Source organism: Jaculus jaculus, chromosome 2, assembly GCF_020740685.1.
Source record: "Jaculus jaculus isolate mJacJac1 chromosome 2, mJacJac1.mat.Y.cur, whole genome shotgun sequence".
Taxonomy (NCBI): domain Eukaryota; kingdom Metazoa; phylum Chordata; class Mammalia; order Rodentia; family Dipodidae; genus Jaculus; species Jaculus jaculus.
In genome coordinates, this window is record NC_059103.1 from 7,362,796 (window position 1) to 7,377,493 (window position 14,698).

A 14,698-nucleotide genomic window follows, 5' to 3' on the forward strand; every position below is an offset into this window, starting at 1 on the left:
AATGCCTGTATCAGTGTGCAGTGTAGAGAACTCAATGTATGCACTTTTTAAATTTGTTTATTTGAGGGGCTGGAGAGATGGCCTAGCGGTTAAGCTCTTGCCTCTGAAGCCTAAGGACCCCAGTTCAAGGCTCGATTCCCCAGGGCCCACATAAGCCAGATGCAAAAGGGGGCACATGCGTCTGGAGTTCATTTGCAGTGGCTGGAGGCCCTGGCGCACCCATTTTCTCTCTCTCTGCCTCTTTCTTTGTCTGCTGCTTTCAAATAAACAAAAAAGTGTTTATTTGAGAGAGAGAATGGGTGTGCTAGGGGTCTCTAGCCACTACAAACAAACTCCAGACGCATGTGCCACCTTGTGCATCTGGCTTTACATAGGTCCTGGGGAATCAAACCTGAGTTCTTTGGCTTTGCAGGCAAGCGTCTTAACCACTAAGCCATCCTTCCAGCTCTGGGTGCACTTTTTGGGGGAGGGGTTTTCTTTTGGTTTTTTGAGGTAGGGTCTCACTCTGGTCCAGGCTGACCTGGAATTAACTTTGTAGTCTCAGGATGGCCTCGAACTCATGGCGATCCTACCTCTGCCTCCCGAGTGCTGGGATTAAAGGTGTCCACCACCCCCCCCCAGCTTTCTGGGTGCACTCTTTAAAAGTTGTTTTTCTTTTCAATTTTTTGTATTAACGACTTCCATGGTTATAAAAAATACCCCATGGACATCCAGCAGGCATCTGTTTCTCAGGGAAGTCCCGCCTCCCACTCGGTCTCCCCTTCAGTGTCGGGAATGTAGGATGTGAGGCAACAACTCCTGGCTAAGTATTCAATTTCCTTTCACCGTGTGGTGGTGTGAACATACAGTGTCCCCAGAACCCCAAGGGTTTGTGATTAATCTTACTATTATCCCCAGCTAGTGGAGTCTTGGGGAGGTACAGCCTTGCTAGAGGTGTGTCTCTGGGGTGGGCCTTGAGGGTTTTTTGAGTCTAGCTCCCTAGGTGTTCAGAGTGAGTTCACTCTTGTTATGCCTGCGCTGCTGCTGTATACATGTCTTCACCATGATGAAACTTTCCCTCAAAAATATAAACCTGAAATAAAACTTCCTCACACACAAAAAAAATCCCATGGTAATGCCCTCCCTCCCCCCACTTTCCCCTTTGAAACTCCATTCTCCATCATATCCCCTCCCCATCTCAGTCTGTCTTTTATTATTTATTTGTTTATTGTTTTGGTGTTTCGAGGTAAAGTCTCACTCTAGCCCAGGCTGACCTGGAATTCACTATGGAGTCTCAGGGTGGCCTCGAACTCACGGTGATCCTCCTGCCTCTGCCTCCCGAGTGCTGGGATTAAAGGTGTGTGCCACCACGCCTGATGATTCTCTCTTTTATTTTGATGTCATGATCTTTTCCTCCTATCATGACGGTCTTGTGTAGGCAATGTCAGGCACTGTGAGGTCATGGATACCTGGATGCACTTTTGAAGAAAGATTGCACTGTTCTTCCCTCAGTCTGGGGTAGGAAGGGCTCATGGTTCTCACCTGCTGCAGCAGAGGCGTGCAAGGAGTGCTGGGTAGAGGGAGGAGGCCCTGTGGAGCTAGAAGACTGGGAGATAAACCGCATCTTTGCTCCTGTCGTAAAAGCCCTGTTTCCATCCTGCACGTGGTAGCCAGAGTCACAAGTATGGGCAGCACTGGGTTGAGCAGAAACCACGCTTGGCACCTCTGTGTGTCACAGGTGCCCTACAGTACCCTTTTGGAGGAGGCACAAGTGGGAAGTGAGACTACACAGAAGCTATCCTGAGAGGGGCAATCCAGGGGTTCACATGGCTTGCGCTGATATGTCACTCTGCGCCTGCAAAGCATACAGTCAGCCTTTGACGCTGCTTTATACACATGTATGTACCTGTGTGATTATGCATGCTCATACATATGTAGTCAGGTATGCGTGGTGCACGTGTGTGTGTAGACCAGAGGTTATTGTCAGTTGTCTTCCTCAGTGGGTTGCACTCATCTCTACGACAGTGACCTATTTGCATGGGCAGGTATATGAGCACTCCAGGGCTTCTTGCTGCTGCAAATGAACATTCTTCTGGCTATACATGGGTGATGGGGGAATTGAACACAGTGTGGCAGGCTTTGCAAGCAAGCATCTTTAACTGCTGAGCCATCTCCAACCCCACCACTCTCCACTTTTATTCTTTGAGATGGGGTCTAGCTGAATCTAGAGCTCACCAGCTCGGTTATACAAGCTAGCCACTAAGTCCCAGGGATTCCCAGACTCCACCTCCCCAGCACTGGGCTAACAGATTTCTGCCACAAGGCTTGATTTTACATGGTTCTGAGGGCCTGAACTCAACTCCTCACATATGCACAGTGGCTGCTTTACCTACAGAATTATCTTCCCAACTCCCCTCATGCTTCTCTGAGACAACATCTTGCTGAGTAACCCAGGCTGGCCTCAGACACGCAATCCTTATGCCTCATCATCCCTAGTGCTGTGATCACGGGTGAGAGGTAACACCTCTGACAAGGCTGCAGGGCTGCAGTTTCGATCCTTTTCACAAGATGTCAGCAGAAGGCCTTTGTTGAGATGGAAGCGAATGCCCGCTCTTCGAGGAGCTGCTCCTCGGGGGAAGCCTGGCTCAGAGCTCCGGGGCTTCTGTCAGTGACAGCTGTCAGCAGGAAAAGGCCCCTTTCAGTTCCTTTGGTGCAGAAAGTCTCAGAACATACATGAGGGTCAGTTCAGAAAAGGTCTTGAAATGGGTTTGTGGCTGATTACGACTTCCATTTTCCAAGTTCAGGCTTGGAAAGGGATTTTTTTGGCATTTTCTCGGTATGTGAGAAGCTTCGTCCTGGGTAGGCTTTCCCTGGGAGAAGGGTTTATTTTGCTAGTATCCCATGCTGGGGAGATGGCTCATTGGATAAAGTCTTGCTATGCAAGCATGAGGACCTGAGTCTATGGGCATGAACAAAAGTGTTTAGAGAGCAACTTGGTGAGTACAACATATTTAGCCAAACAACAGAGTAGCTTCCCCCACCCAGAGCCTATGACCTTCCCAGCAACTAGATTTAAAAATATATTTATATAGCCTGGCATGTTGCTGCACACTTTTAATCCCAGCACTCGGGAGGCAGAGGTAGGAGGATTGATGTGAGTTCAAGGCCACCCTGAGACTACATAGTGAATTCCAGGTCAGCCTGGGCTATAGAGTGAGACCCTACCTTGAAAAACCCCAAAAAAGTAAAAAGTAGCTCAGAAATGACAAAGGTAGCCAGAATGGTGCCAATAGGTAGTATATGCACAACTGTCTTTTATGTAGCCAATAGAATGGTTTGCAGATTTAAAAAATTTATATTTACAAGCAGAGAAAGAGAGAGATAGACACACACACACAGAGAATGCATATAAAAACAATAGCTGGGGCTGAAGAGATGACTCAGCAATTAAGGTGCTTGTTTACAAAGCCAGACTGCCTGGGTTCAATTCTCCAGTACCCATGTAAAACCAGATACAGAAAATGGTGTATGTATCTAGTATTTGTTTGCAGAGGCCATGGTGCATCCATTCATTCTCTCTCCCTCCCCTCCCTTCCTTCCTCCGTATCCTTGCAAATACATAAATAAAACTATTTAAGAAACAATAACTGGATGCATTAGTCAGGTTCTCTGGAAGAATAGAACTGTTGGAATGGATACATATTAAAAGAGGGTTTATTAGGTTAGATCACAGGATACGGGCTGGGCAGTCCAACACCGGCTCTCTAGAGGTTCTCTGCAGGAGCTGAACTTTTAGCATGAACATATATTAGAAGAAGGTTCATTAGATTAGCTTTCAGGATGTGGACTGGGCAGTCTAACAATGGCTGTGCAGCGGTCATCGCCTCATGCCAGCACAAAACACCTAAGCTTATGGGAGAAAAGGCGTTATTTCTGCCTATTGTTTCCACGGGGAGTTTAATAAGGGCACAGAGAGCATCACAGCGCAGGCAGTCAGGGCATCACATCTGCACATGAAGCAGGAAAGGAGTTGTGTGAGTGAACTAGCTCTGATCACCCAGTGATAAACCTCAGGGCCCACCCCTCAGGGACCCCTCCTCCAGGAGGCCCCACCTCCCAAAGACTCCACCAGCTGGGGACCACATAGGAGGCTTGATCACAAACACTTGAGGCTGTGGGAGACACTCCACATTCAGACGGTCACAGACTGTCTTCATGCTGGAGAGGCTGAGAACCCAGCAGCTGCTCAGTCCATGAAGGTGCCTCAGCCTGTCCGTCAGCCGTCCAGCGCTGGTCTTCAGCCCACATAGGAAAGCTGAGGGAGCTGGATTCCACTGCCAGCGGAGGATGGCAGGAACAGGGTAGAGGGACGCACCAGCAGGCAGCAAGGGCAGCCCAGCAAAAGGACTACTTCCTGGAACCTCTTTACGTGTGAGCGGAAGGGCTATGCACTTTGGAGGAAGGTCCTCTCTCAGTTAATCCTTCCTGGAAATGGCCTCACAGACTCCCATCTGATCAAGTTGAAAACGACCATCACACTGGGCCTGACCGATCTGTAAAGAGGCTGGTGTTGGGATAACAGGACAGTTGACTGGAAGAAGATATAATTGGGAGCTGGGAATGTAGCTCAGTTGGAAGAGTGTTTGCCTAGCATGCACAAGGCCCTGAGTTCAAGCCCCAGCACCACATAAACCAGGAATGGTTTATATGCACTTAGGCAAGGCATCAGAAATTCAAGATTATCCTTGGTTACATAGTGAGTTTGAGGCCAGTCTGGGCTACATGAGATCCTGTCCCCCCCTTCCCCCAAAAAGAGGGTTGCCAGGTGTGATGGTGCATGCCCTTAATACTAGCACTTGGGAGGCTGAGGTAGGAGGTTGGCCATGAGTTTGAGGTCAGCCCAGATCCACAGAGTGAGTTCCAGGTCAGCCTGGGCTGGAGTGAGATCCTGCCTCAAAAAAAAAAAACAAACAAAAAAACCCGACAAATTAAGTAAAAGAGGATTGGGAGATGGCTCAGTGGGTAAACACACTTGTTTTGTAAGCATGATGAGAGCACCTAAGTATGGATCCCCAGAAAACATGTAAAAGGGGTTGGAGAGATGGCTTAGTGGTTAAGACACATGCCTGTGAGGCCTAAGGACCCAGGTTTGACCCTTCAGTTCCCTGTGAGCCAGATATACAAGGTGGTGCATGTGTCTGAAGTTTGTTTGCAATGGCTAGAGGCCCTGGATCACCCATTCTCTCTCTCTCTCTCTCTCTCTCTCTCTCTCTCAATCTCTCTCTGTGTGTCTAATAGATAAATCATTTTTTTAAAGAAAAACAGCCAGGCATGGTGCTACACACCTCTAATCCCAGGACTAGGGAGGCAGAGGTAGAATTGCTGTGAGTTCCAGGCCACCCTGAGAATACACAGTGAATTCCAGGTCAGCCTGGGCTAAAGTGAGACCCTACCTTGAAAAACAAAACAAAACAAAAAAAAAAGAAAGAAAGAAAGGAAGGAAGGAAGGAAGAAGAAAGAAAGAAAACATGTAAAAGCCTGGGGCAGCGGTGAGCATCATCTGTAAGCTCAGCCCTCCTGCAGCAATATGGGAGGTGGAGACAGAAGGATCTCTTGAGACTTGTGGACCAGCTAGCCTGATATAAGTATGTTGTGGTGAGCATTAGGAGACCCTGCCTCGGCCTGGAGGGACGCCTTAGCGGTTAAGGCGCATGCCTGCAAAGCCTAAGGATCCAGGTTCAATTTTCCAGGTCCCATGTAAGTCAGATGCACATGGTGACATGTATTTGGAGTTTGTTTGCAGTGGCTAGAGGCCCTGACGCACCCATTCTCTCTCTCTGTCTCTAATAAATAAGTAAAAATTAATCTTTAAAAAAACAGACCCTGCCTCAAACAAGGTGGAAGGCGAGGACTGACACCTGAGATTGTCCTCTGACTTACATATGTGTGCCAAGACAATGTGCACCTCCCCCACAAAGATAATTTTAAAAAAGAGAAAAAGGAAATAAGGGGCTGGACCAATGGTCCAGTTTAGTTTCCCAGTACCTACATAAAGCCAGATGCACAAAGTGGCAAATGTGTTTGGGAGCTCGTATGCATCCTATTCTCTCTCTGTTGTTCTCTCAAATAAATAGAACTGGTTTAAAATACAAAAAGCAAGAAATGAAAAAGATAAAATCGAGATGGTGAAAACGAATGTCCTTATCAGATACTTAAAAGGTGTGTGGCTTTGTGATGGATCATGTGGCTGACTGTAGACACTGCCATTTGCTGAGTGACATGCTACATCACACCTGCTGAGCTCATGGTATTTGCTAACAGATCTTCATAGCCTTTGTCATGTGATTACTGATCTGTGTTCATAGAAGGAGAATGGAAAACCACCTGTATCCACATGAGAGGGACAGCGATCACATTTATTGCCTTGTCTAGGGGCTGTGTTAACCTCCTGCTCCCTGGCACCATGTTCAAGTGGACAGTGTCTAGAGGGTCATCAGCTGTCCTGACATTCCAGTGACCCACCATATTGATAACATCATGTTGATCAGTCCTGATGAAGAGAAGCTGGCAAATGCTCTGGGTGCCTTGGCAAGATGTGTGTTAAGGAACAGGGTATGGACCCCTGAGCTCCAGGTACTGGGAACACGAGTGAAATAGTCATGTCTGCCATACATCCTAGAACCTTTTATTTAGTGGTGTGCATGCATGTGTGCAGACATGTGGAGGCCAGTGGCTGAAGTTGGGTATCTTCCTTGATCGTTCACTTTACCTACGGAGGCAGGGTCTCTCTCTTGAACCCAGAGCTCATGGATTTAGCTAGTCTACGTACCTAGTAAATTTGACTGGGAGGTTCCCTGTCTCTGCCTCCTGAGGTCTGGGATTAAATGTTAAGTGGCCACCATGTCCACCTGACATTTACATGGGTGCTGGAGATCTGAACTCCAGTCCTCCACTTGAATGTCAAGCACTTTATCCACTGAGCCATCTCCCAGAAACTTTCCCTGTGAGACCGGCAGCCTCACAGGTGGCCCCATGATATCCTGCTGCTCCAGCTCGGAGATCCCCTCTCAGAGTAGGCTGACCTTGTGAACAGAGCATGGAGGATGTGGCTGAAGGCACCCCTTCCCTCCCTTTTTTTTTGAGGTAGGGTCTCACTCTCGCCCAGGCTGATCTGGAATTCACTATGTAGTGTCAGGGTGGCCTAGAACTCATGGTGATCCTCCCACCTCTGCCTCCTGAGTGCTGGGATTAAAGGCGTGTGCCACCATGCCTGGCTGAAGTTACTTTTTTTAATATCTGTAGTTTATTTATGAGCAAGAGCATGGAGAGAGAAGGAGAGCAGGAATATGGGCAAGCCAGGTCCTCTTGTTGCTGAAAGCGAACTACAGACTCCTGTGCTGGTTCGTGCATTTGGCTTTACGTGGGTGCTTGGGAACTGAACACAAGCCAGCCTTGCCTAGGGCTTTGCAAGCAAGTGCCATCTCCCCAGCCCTGGAGCAACTTCTGAGATCAGATGCTTAGAGGTACACTCACATCCTACGTGTGCTCACTCCTGCTCACTCTCTCAGGGAAACCAGCTACCGTTTCATAGCGGACCCTGTGGAGAGGTGTGGCAAGGGGCCAAAAGAGGCCTCTGTTTAGCAGCCAGTGGCGACCTGAGACTCTCAGTCCAATGGTCTTAAAGGAATGAATCCTTCCAGTATCCACAAGTGACCTTGGGAGTGAGTGGTCCCAGGCAAGCCTTCAATAAAACCAGAGTCCTAGTACATATCCTGAGTACAGCTCTGCACAGCAAAGCACAGGCAGGCACAAACTCACCATCTTCCTCTTGCCTCAGCCTCCTGAATGCTGGAATGACAGGGGCTCCTAGGACACCATCCTCTAGAACGAGTCACCTTTTTTTGCGCAGATAGCTAGTGTTATCAGCTATTGATCCTAACTCTTCTGAATGAGGTTTGAGAAGCAAAGGTGAATTTTAGGAGAATTCTGTGAAGTCACTGCAAGGGCCGCCAGCTCTACCTCTGCTCCATGCTTTCTCCAATATTGTCCCTTTTAGGCATCAGCTCAAAGACGGAGCACTGGACTCTATAGTCTTCCAAACCTAAACCTGTCAGAACTTGGTAGATTCACACCTTCCCAGTTTCATCTTCACAACCAGCTGACCCCTTGGGGAAAATGGCCCTGAATGTGGGGTTGGGCTTCAGAGGTTGCTTTTTCTTCTGTTCGTTTTATTTTACTGTTTTGCTTGTTTCTGTTTATAATATTTCATTGCTAAATCACCATTACATTATCATAGAACAGAATCAGTCTTTCCTTCCCTCCCTCGGTCCCTGTGGGTCTGGCCCTCCCTTGGTGTTTCAAATCAGAAAAGAGCCCAGATATTTAAAAATTTGTGGTGTTCAGGATCCAGCCCAGAACCTCAGGCATGGAAAACAAGTGATTCCATCCTAGATTTTTTTCTTTTTTATCTTTTTAATTATTTGAGAGAGAGAGAGAGTATGAACACACCAGGGGCCTCCAGCCACTGCAAACGAACTCCAGATGCATGTGCCACCTTGTGCTTCTGGCTTTACATGGGTCCTGGGGAATTCAACGCGCCTTTAACCCCTTAGCTAGCTCTCCAACCCCCTGTGTGGACATTAAAAAAATGTTATTTGGCAGGGGAGGGTCGGGGAGAAAGGGAGGGAGGCGAGAATGGGCATGCTAAAGCTTCTAACCATGGCAAATGAACTCCAGATGCATGTGTCACTTTGTGCATCTGGCTTCACGTGAGTTTAGGGAGCCTTAACCACCAAGCCAATTTTCCAGACCATCTGTTGACACTTTAAAATGGTACATTTTGTATTACTAAAAGACTCCTATTTTTGAATTATTTTTATTTATTTATTTGAGAGCGACAGACAAAGAAAGAGGGAGCAGGAGAGAGGGGAGAGGAGAGTGGGTGCACCAGGACCTCCAGCCACTGCAAACGAACTCCAGATGCATGCGCCCCCTTGTGCATTACGTAATCGAGCCTCCAACCAGGGTTCTTAGGCTTCACAGGCAAGCGCTTAACTGCTAAGCCCCAAGACTCCTATTTTTTAAAATTTGTAGCATCTGTATTTATTTATTTAGATCATCTCATAAGGATTAGGAAAGCCTCGAACTCTCTTTGTAGTCGGACATGGCTATGAACTCCTAATTCTCTTGCCTCAACTAAGATAACAGGTATGCGCCAACACGCCTGGCTGCATCCTGATTTTTTTATTTTTTGTGTTTTGAGGTAGAATCTCACTCTAGCCCAGGCTAACCTGGAATTCACTATGTAGTCTCAGGGTGGCCTCGAACTCACGGTGATCCTCCCACCTCGGCCTCCCGAGTGCTGGGATTAAAGGCGTGCGCCACCACGCTCGGCCTGCACCCTGATTTTTTTAGGCTTCAGCCTGACTTCGGTAAACCAAGAGCGGGTGTGACCAGAGCCCTCCGGCCTGCACGTGTCCACACCACTGAAGGTTGCCTTGGCAACCCGAGGCTCCTTCACCAACCTACGGCTCCGAAAGATGACGTTCGTATCTCGCGCCCGACGTAGACTCCGCCCCCGTACGGATCTCGCTTCCCATTGGTCTGCTGGAAGATGGAAACAGGCCTCGCCCAATGGGAAGCGTCGCTCTCCGGAGGGCGGGCCGGGCGCGTACCCGCGGCGCGGAGCCTGCCGGAAGCCGGCGAGCTGGGTCGTCCGTGCGGCTGTGCGTACGCGGTGGGCGCAGCAGGTTCGTGGCGGCCTGGTGGCCGGGGATGTGCGTTGGGGTTGGGGGGGGGATCGGGATAGCTGAGGAGGTCTGACGGCCCTGGCGTGGCCGCTCGGGTCCGGGAGGACGGTCCTCCGCGTGGGCGCTCCGCTGAGGAGCTGGGCTGACGACCCGCGGCGGGCCGTGCGCGCCGAGCGGGGGTCCGCGGTAGCCGCGGCTCGGGCCGCCCCCTCTGCGAGCGAGGGTCCCACCGCCAGCCCCGTCAGTGCCGTTGGGAGGGGGCGCCGGCCACGCAGCCCAGTCCAGCTCCCGTGAGGCTGGGCGGGGAGGTGGACGGGGCTACCCGGCAGGCCCCGTCCCCCAGCCAGAAGTCCTGGATGTCAGCGTGCCCAGGGCTTGGTTCGGCATAGGTGATCAAGTAGAGGGCCTCTGATCCGGAGAGCCGGCTGCGATCTCGCAGGAGGGCTGGACCACTATGGATGGATGGAAAGGGGGCCCTTCTGCCAGCTGAGAAGTTTGTAGGAAGCTGTTCTATATAATTGTGCTTGGTGTTTTTCGGCTGTACTGGGGATGGAACGGCCACGCCCCCAGCCCTTCACTGGGGGATTCTAGGCAGGAGCTCTACCACTGAGCCACGCCCCCAGCCCCTCACTGGGGGATTCTGAGCAAGTGCACCACCTCTATGAACTATTCCCAGCCGTTTTTTAACTTTTGATTGTTTTTGTTTTTTGAGGCAGAGTCTCACTCTAGCCCAGGCTGACTGGGAATTCACTCTTAGTCTCAGGGTGGCCTCCAACTCTTGGCGGTCCTCCTACCTCTGCCTCCCAAGTGCTGGGATTAAAGGCGTGTGGTAGCACGCCTGGCTTTTGATTTTTTTTTGGGGGGGGGTAAGGGTTTATTTTGGCTTACAGTTCTGGGGGACATGGTCTGTCATGCTGGGAGAGGCTTGGTGGCAGCAGTGGGAGATGACTGCTTGCACTGAGTCTCGTCAGGAAGAGAATAGTGAATATGAATGCTGCAGCTCCCCCCTTTTTGTTTTTGTTTTTGTAGGGTTTTGCTCTAGCCCATGCTGACCTGGAATTTTGATTTTTTTTAAATATATTTTTACTTATTTGTAAGCAGAGAGAGATAGAAGAGAGACATACAGAGGAAGTGTGTCTCATTCTAGCCAAGGCCGATGTGGAACTCACTCTATAGTCTCAGGCTGGTCTTGAACTCACTGTGGTGCTCCTACCTTGGTCTCCTAAGTGCTGGGATTGAAGGTGTGTGCCCAACATTATTTATATATATATATATATATATATATATTTTTTTTTTTTTTCTTTTTTTCCCAATTTTATTAAACATTTTCCATGATTATAAAAAATATCCCATGGTAATACCCTCCCTTCTCCCCCACTTTTCCCCTTTGAAATTCCATTCTCCATCACATCCTCTCCCATCTCAATAAGTCTCTCCTCTATTTGGATGCCATGATCCTTCCCTCCTCTTATGGTGGTCTTGTGTATGTAATGTCAGGCACTATGAGGTCATGGATATCGAGGCCAATTTTTTGTCTGGAGGGAGCACATTGTAAGGAGTTCAACCCTTCCTTTGGCTCTTACATTCTTTCCGCCACCTGTTCCGCATTAGAACCTGAGCCTTGGAAGGTGTGATTGAGATGTTACTCGGTACTCTAGTTACTTCTTTCCAGCACCATGATACCTTCTGAGTTGTCCCAAGGTCACTGCCATCTGAAAAGAGAAGATTCTCTATCCAAAGTGAGAGTAGCATTAATATAAGAGTATGAATATTAAGAGAAGTGCTTACTGGGCAGTTTGATAAGCATAGTATATACACTTATCCAGACATCAGCAGATGTTACAACCCTATGTCTCATGACTACCCCTGTTTTAAGTTTTCAGTATTAGGGATGTATTCCCTCCCTTGGAGCGGGCCTTCAGTCCAATTAGAGGGCAATTTGTTTCCACCATGACCGATGTGCCACTATTGTACCCATTGGTTCATTTGGCCTGGTTGGCCAATTATAAGGCTTGCAGTGACCACTGTTGAGTATCTTCACTGGTGTATTTATATTTTTTAATTTTTATTTATTTATTTATTTTAGAGAGAGAGAGAGAAATAGAGAATTGGCACTCTAGGGCCTCAGTTACTGCAGTAGAACTCTGACTTGCACCACCTAGTGCGCATGTGTGACCTTGTGCTTGCATCACCATTGTGCATTGCCTTACATGGGTTCTGGGGATCAAACATGGATCCTTAGGCTTTGCAGGCAAGTGCCTTAACCACTAACCCATCTCTCCAGCCCTTATTTAGATTTTTTTTTTTTTAAGGTAAGGTTTTAACTCTAGCCCAGGCTGACCTGGAATTTACTTTCACTAAATAGTCTCAGGGTGGCCTTGAACTCATGTGCTTTGAGTGCTAGAATTAAAGGCTTGTACCACCACACCTGGCTTTTATTTAGATTTTTATCAGGATCTTGCTATATACCCAGGCTGACCTGGAACTCATTCTGGAGCTCAGGCTAGCCACGAGTGGCATTCGTCCTGCCTCAGCTTCCCAAGTTCTGGATTACAGGCGTGAGTCATCATGCTGGGTTGGCTTTTTTTTTTAAACAGGACTTGATCATTCTATATATTTTTAAAGTATGTTTTATTTATTTGAGAAACAGACAAAGAGAGAATGGGCATGCCAGGGCCTCCAGCCACTGCAAATGAACTCCAGACTTGTGTACCCCTTGAGCATCTGGCTTACATGGGTCCTGGGGAGTCAAACCGGGGTCCTTTTGGCTTAGCAGGCAAATGCCTTAACCAGTAAGCTATCTCTCCAGCCCAACCATTATATTTTTTAATTTATGGCAACCTGAGAGATTATAATTTGTGTTTCGGTGTATTTATGAGGCTTTGCAACCATCACCACACTCTAACTTTGGAACATTTTCTTCCTCTAAGAAAGCATCATGTGGCCATCAGCAGTCAGTCCCACTCCCTCCCCTTTTCCTGAATAACCACTAGCCTTTCTGTCCACTATAACTGTAATGGACTCTTCATAAAGGAGGAACTATGCAATATGTGGCACTTATATCTGATTTCTTTCATTTAGCATGATGTTTTCAAGGTCGATCCATCATGTAAGTAGGCCAGTATTTGTTGTTTTGTGTTTGTTCTTTGTTTGTTTGTTTATTTATTTGAGGTAGTGTCCCTGTCTAGCCCAGGCTGACCTGGAATTCACTATGTAGTCCTAGGCTGGCCTCAAACTAACAGTGGTCCCCCAAGTACTGGGATTAAAAATGCTGGGATTAAGGGTGTCCAGCTCCATGCCTGGCTCCTGGCTTTTTTTTTTTTTTTTTTTTTTTTTTTTTTGGTTTTTCAAGGTAGGGTCTCATTCTGGCTCAGGCTGACCTGGAATTCACTATGTAGTCTCAGGGTGGCTGGCTTTTTAAAAAAATTCTTTTAAAAAATATTTTATTTGTTTATTTGAAAGACAGAGAATGAGGCAGAGGAAGAGAGAGAGAGAGGGAGGGAGGGAGGGAAGGAGAGAAAGAATTGACGCACCAGGGCCTCCAGCCACTGCAAACTCCAGACGCATGTGCCACCTTGTGCATCTTGTTTACGTGGGTCCTGGGTAATCAAACTGAGGTCCTTTGGCTTTTTGGCAAGTGCCTTAACCACTAAGCCATCTCTCCAGGCCCTGGCTCCTGTTTTTGGTCTTTAGAGTCATTGTCTTGCTACATAGTACAGGCTGGCCTGCTACTTGCCATGAGTCCCAAGTCAGCCTCAAACTGTAGGAAGTCCTCCAGCCTGTGCCTCCCAAGTTCTGGGGTTATGGGTGTGTGCCACTATACCCATCTTAGTATTTCTTTTCTTTTTTTTTTTCTTTTTTTTTTTGGTTGGATAATATGCTACCATGTGGACACATTAAGTTTATCCACTTAACCATTTGTGGGCATATAGCTTGTTTCTGCCATCAAGATCTTATGAATAATCCTGCCATGAACCTGTGTGGGATATGTACCTAGGAGTGAAACCCCTGTGCCAGGTGGTAATGGCATATTTTTGACTTTTTGAGGACCTGTGAAACTTTTCCAAAATGGGCATGCCATTTACACCAAAACTGTGCCATAGAGTGCCTGTGGAGGCCAAAGGACAACTTCCAGGCCTCCGTGCTCCTCCTGTAAGGTAGTCTCTTGTTACTGCAAACCAGTGTCAAACTAGTGAATGTCAGGCTCCAATTCTCCTGGTTCCACCTTCCCTTGTTGTAGGCTGTTGGGATCACAGTACATGCACCACTCCACATCCTTTACGTGGGTGTTGAGGAATTGAACCTGGGCTAGCAGGCTCTGCAGGCCCCTTGAACTGCTGAGACTTAAACACTGTTTTAATGTGTGTGCACACTTGTGTGATTGTGCCACAGCTAATGTGTGGAGGTCAGAGAACAAATTTTAGTTGTTGGTTCTTGCCTTCCACATTGTCTGATGTAGGGTTTCTTGTTCACATTCTGTTCTCTTAGCTAGCTAGCCCGCAAGCTTCCAGAAGATTCTGTCTCCCTGTCCCTTCTTGCCTGCCTAGGATGCTGAGATTACAGGCACCAGCTACAGCATCCAGGTTCTCCTGGGTTTTGGAGACTTGAACTCAGGCCCTCACATTTTTATGGCAAGCACTTTATGTCCTGAGCCCTCTTCCCAGTTCCTGATTTGCATGTCTTAAATAACAACGATGTGGAGAATCACTTCTGTGCTTCACTGCTTCTGCACTTGGGAAATGCACTTGCTACTGAGCTGAAGGAGCTCCTTTCAGGTCTTTTCAGGGAGCTGACAAGACCCCTGTAGTATCTTCACTTTCTGGCCAGCATTGTTCACAGGACAAAGTTTTTGTTTGCTTATTTTGTTTTACGAGATTGGGTTAGAGGCTGACCTGGAATGGACTATGTATTTATTTGGGAGGGAGGGAGGGAGGGAGGGGGAGAGAGAAGGGGAGAGAGACAGCACGTGC

General features: G+C 48.0%; 1 protein-coding gene across 1 annotated transcript in view; it reads left to right on the forward strand.

Annotated features, from left to right (window-relative positions):
• The first annotated feature begins 9,612 nt into the window (after positions 1-9,612).
• Positions 9,613-14,698, forward strand: part of C2H7orf50 (chromosome 2 C7orf50 homolog) — a 121,780-nt gene continuing 116,694 nt past the window's right edge. Inside the window, exon 1 of the mRNA XM_045142829.1 lies at positions 9,613-9,728. Within this exon, the coding sequence (XP_044998764.1) occupies positions 9,613-9,728 (116 nt within the window). The remainder of the gene's footprint in view (positions 9,729-14,698) is intronic.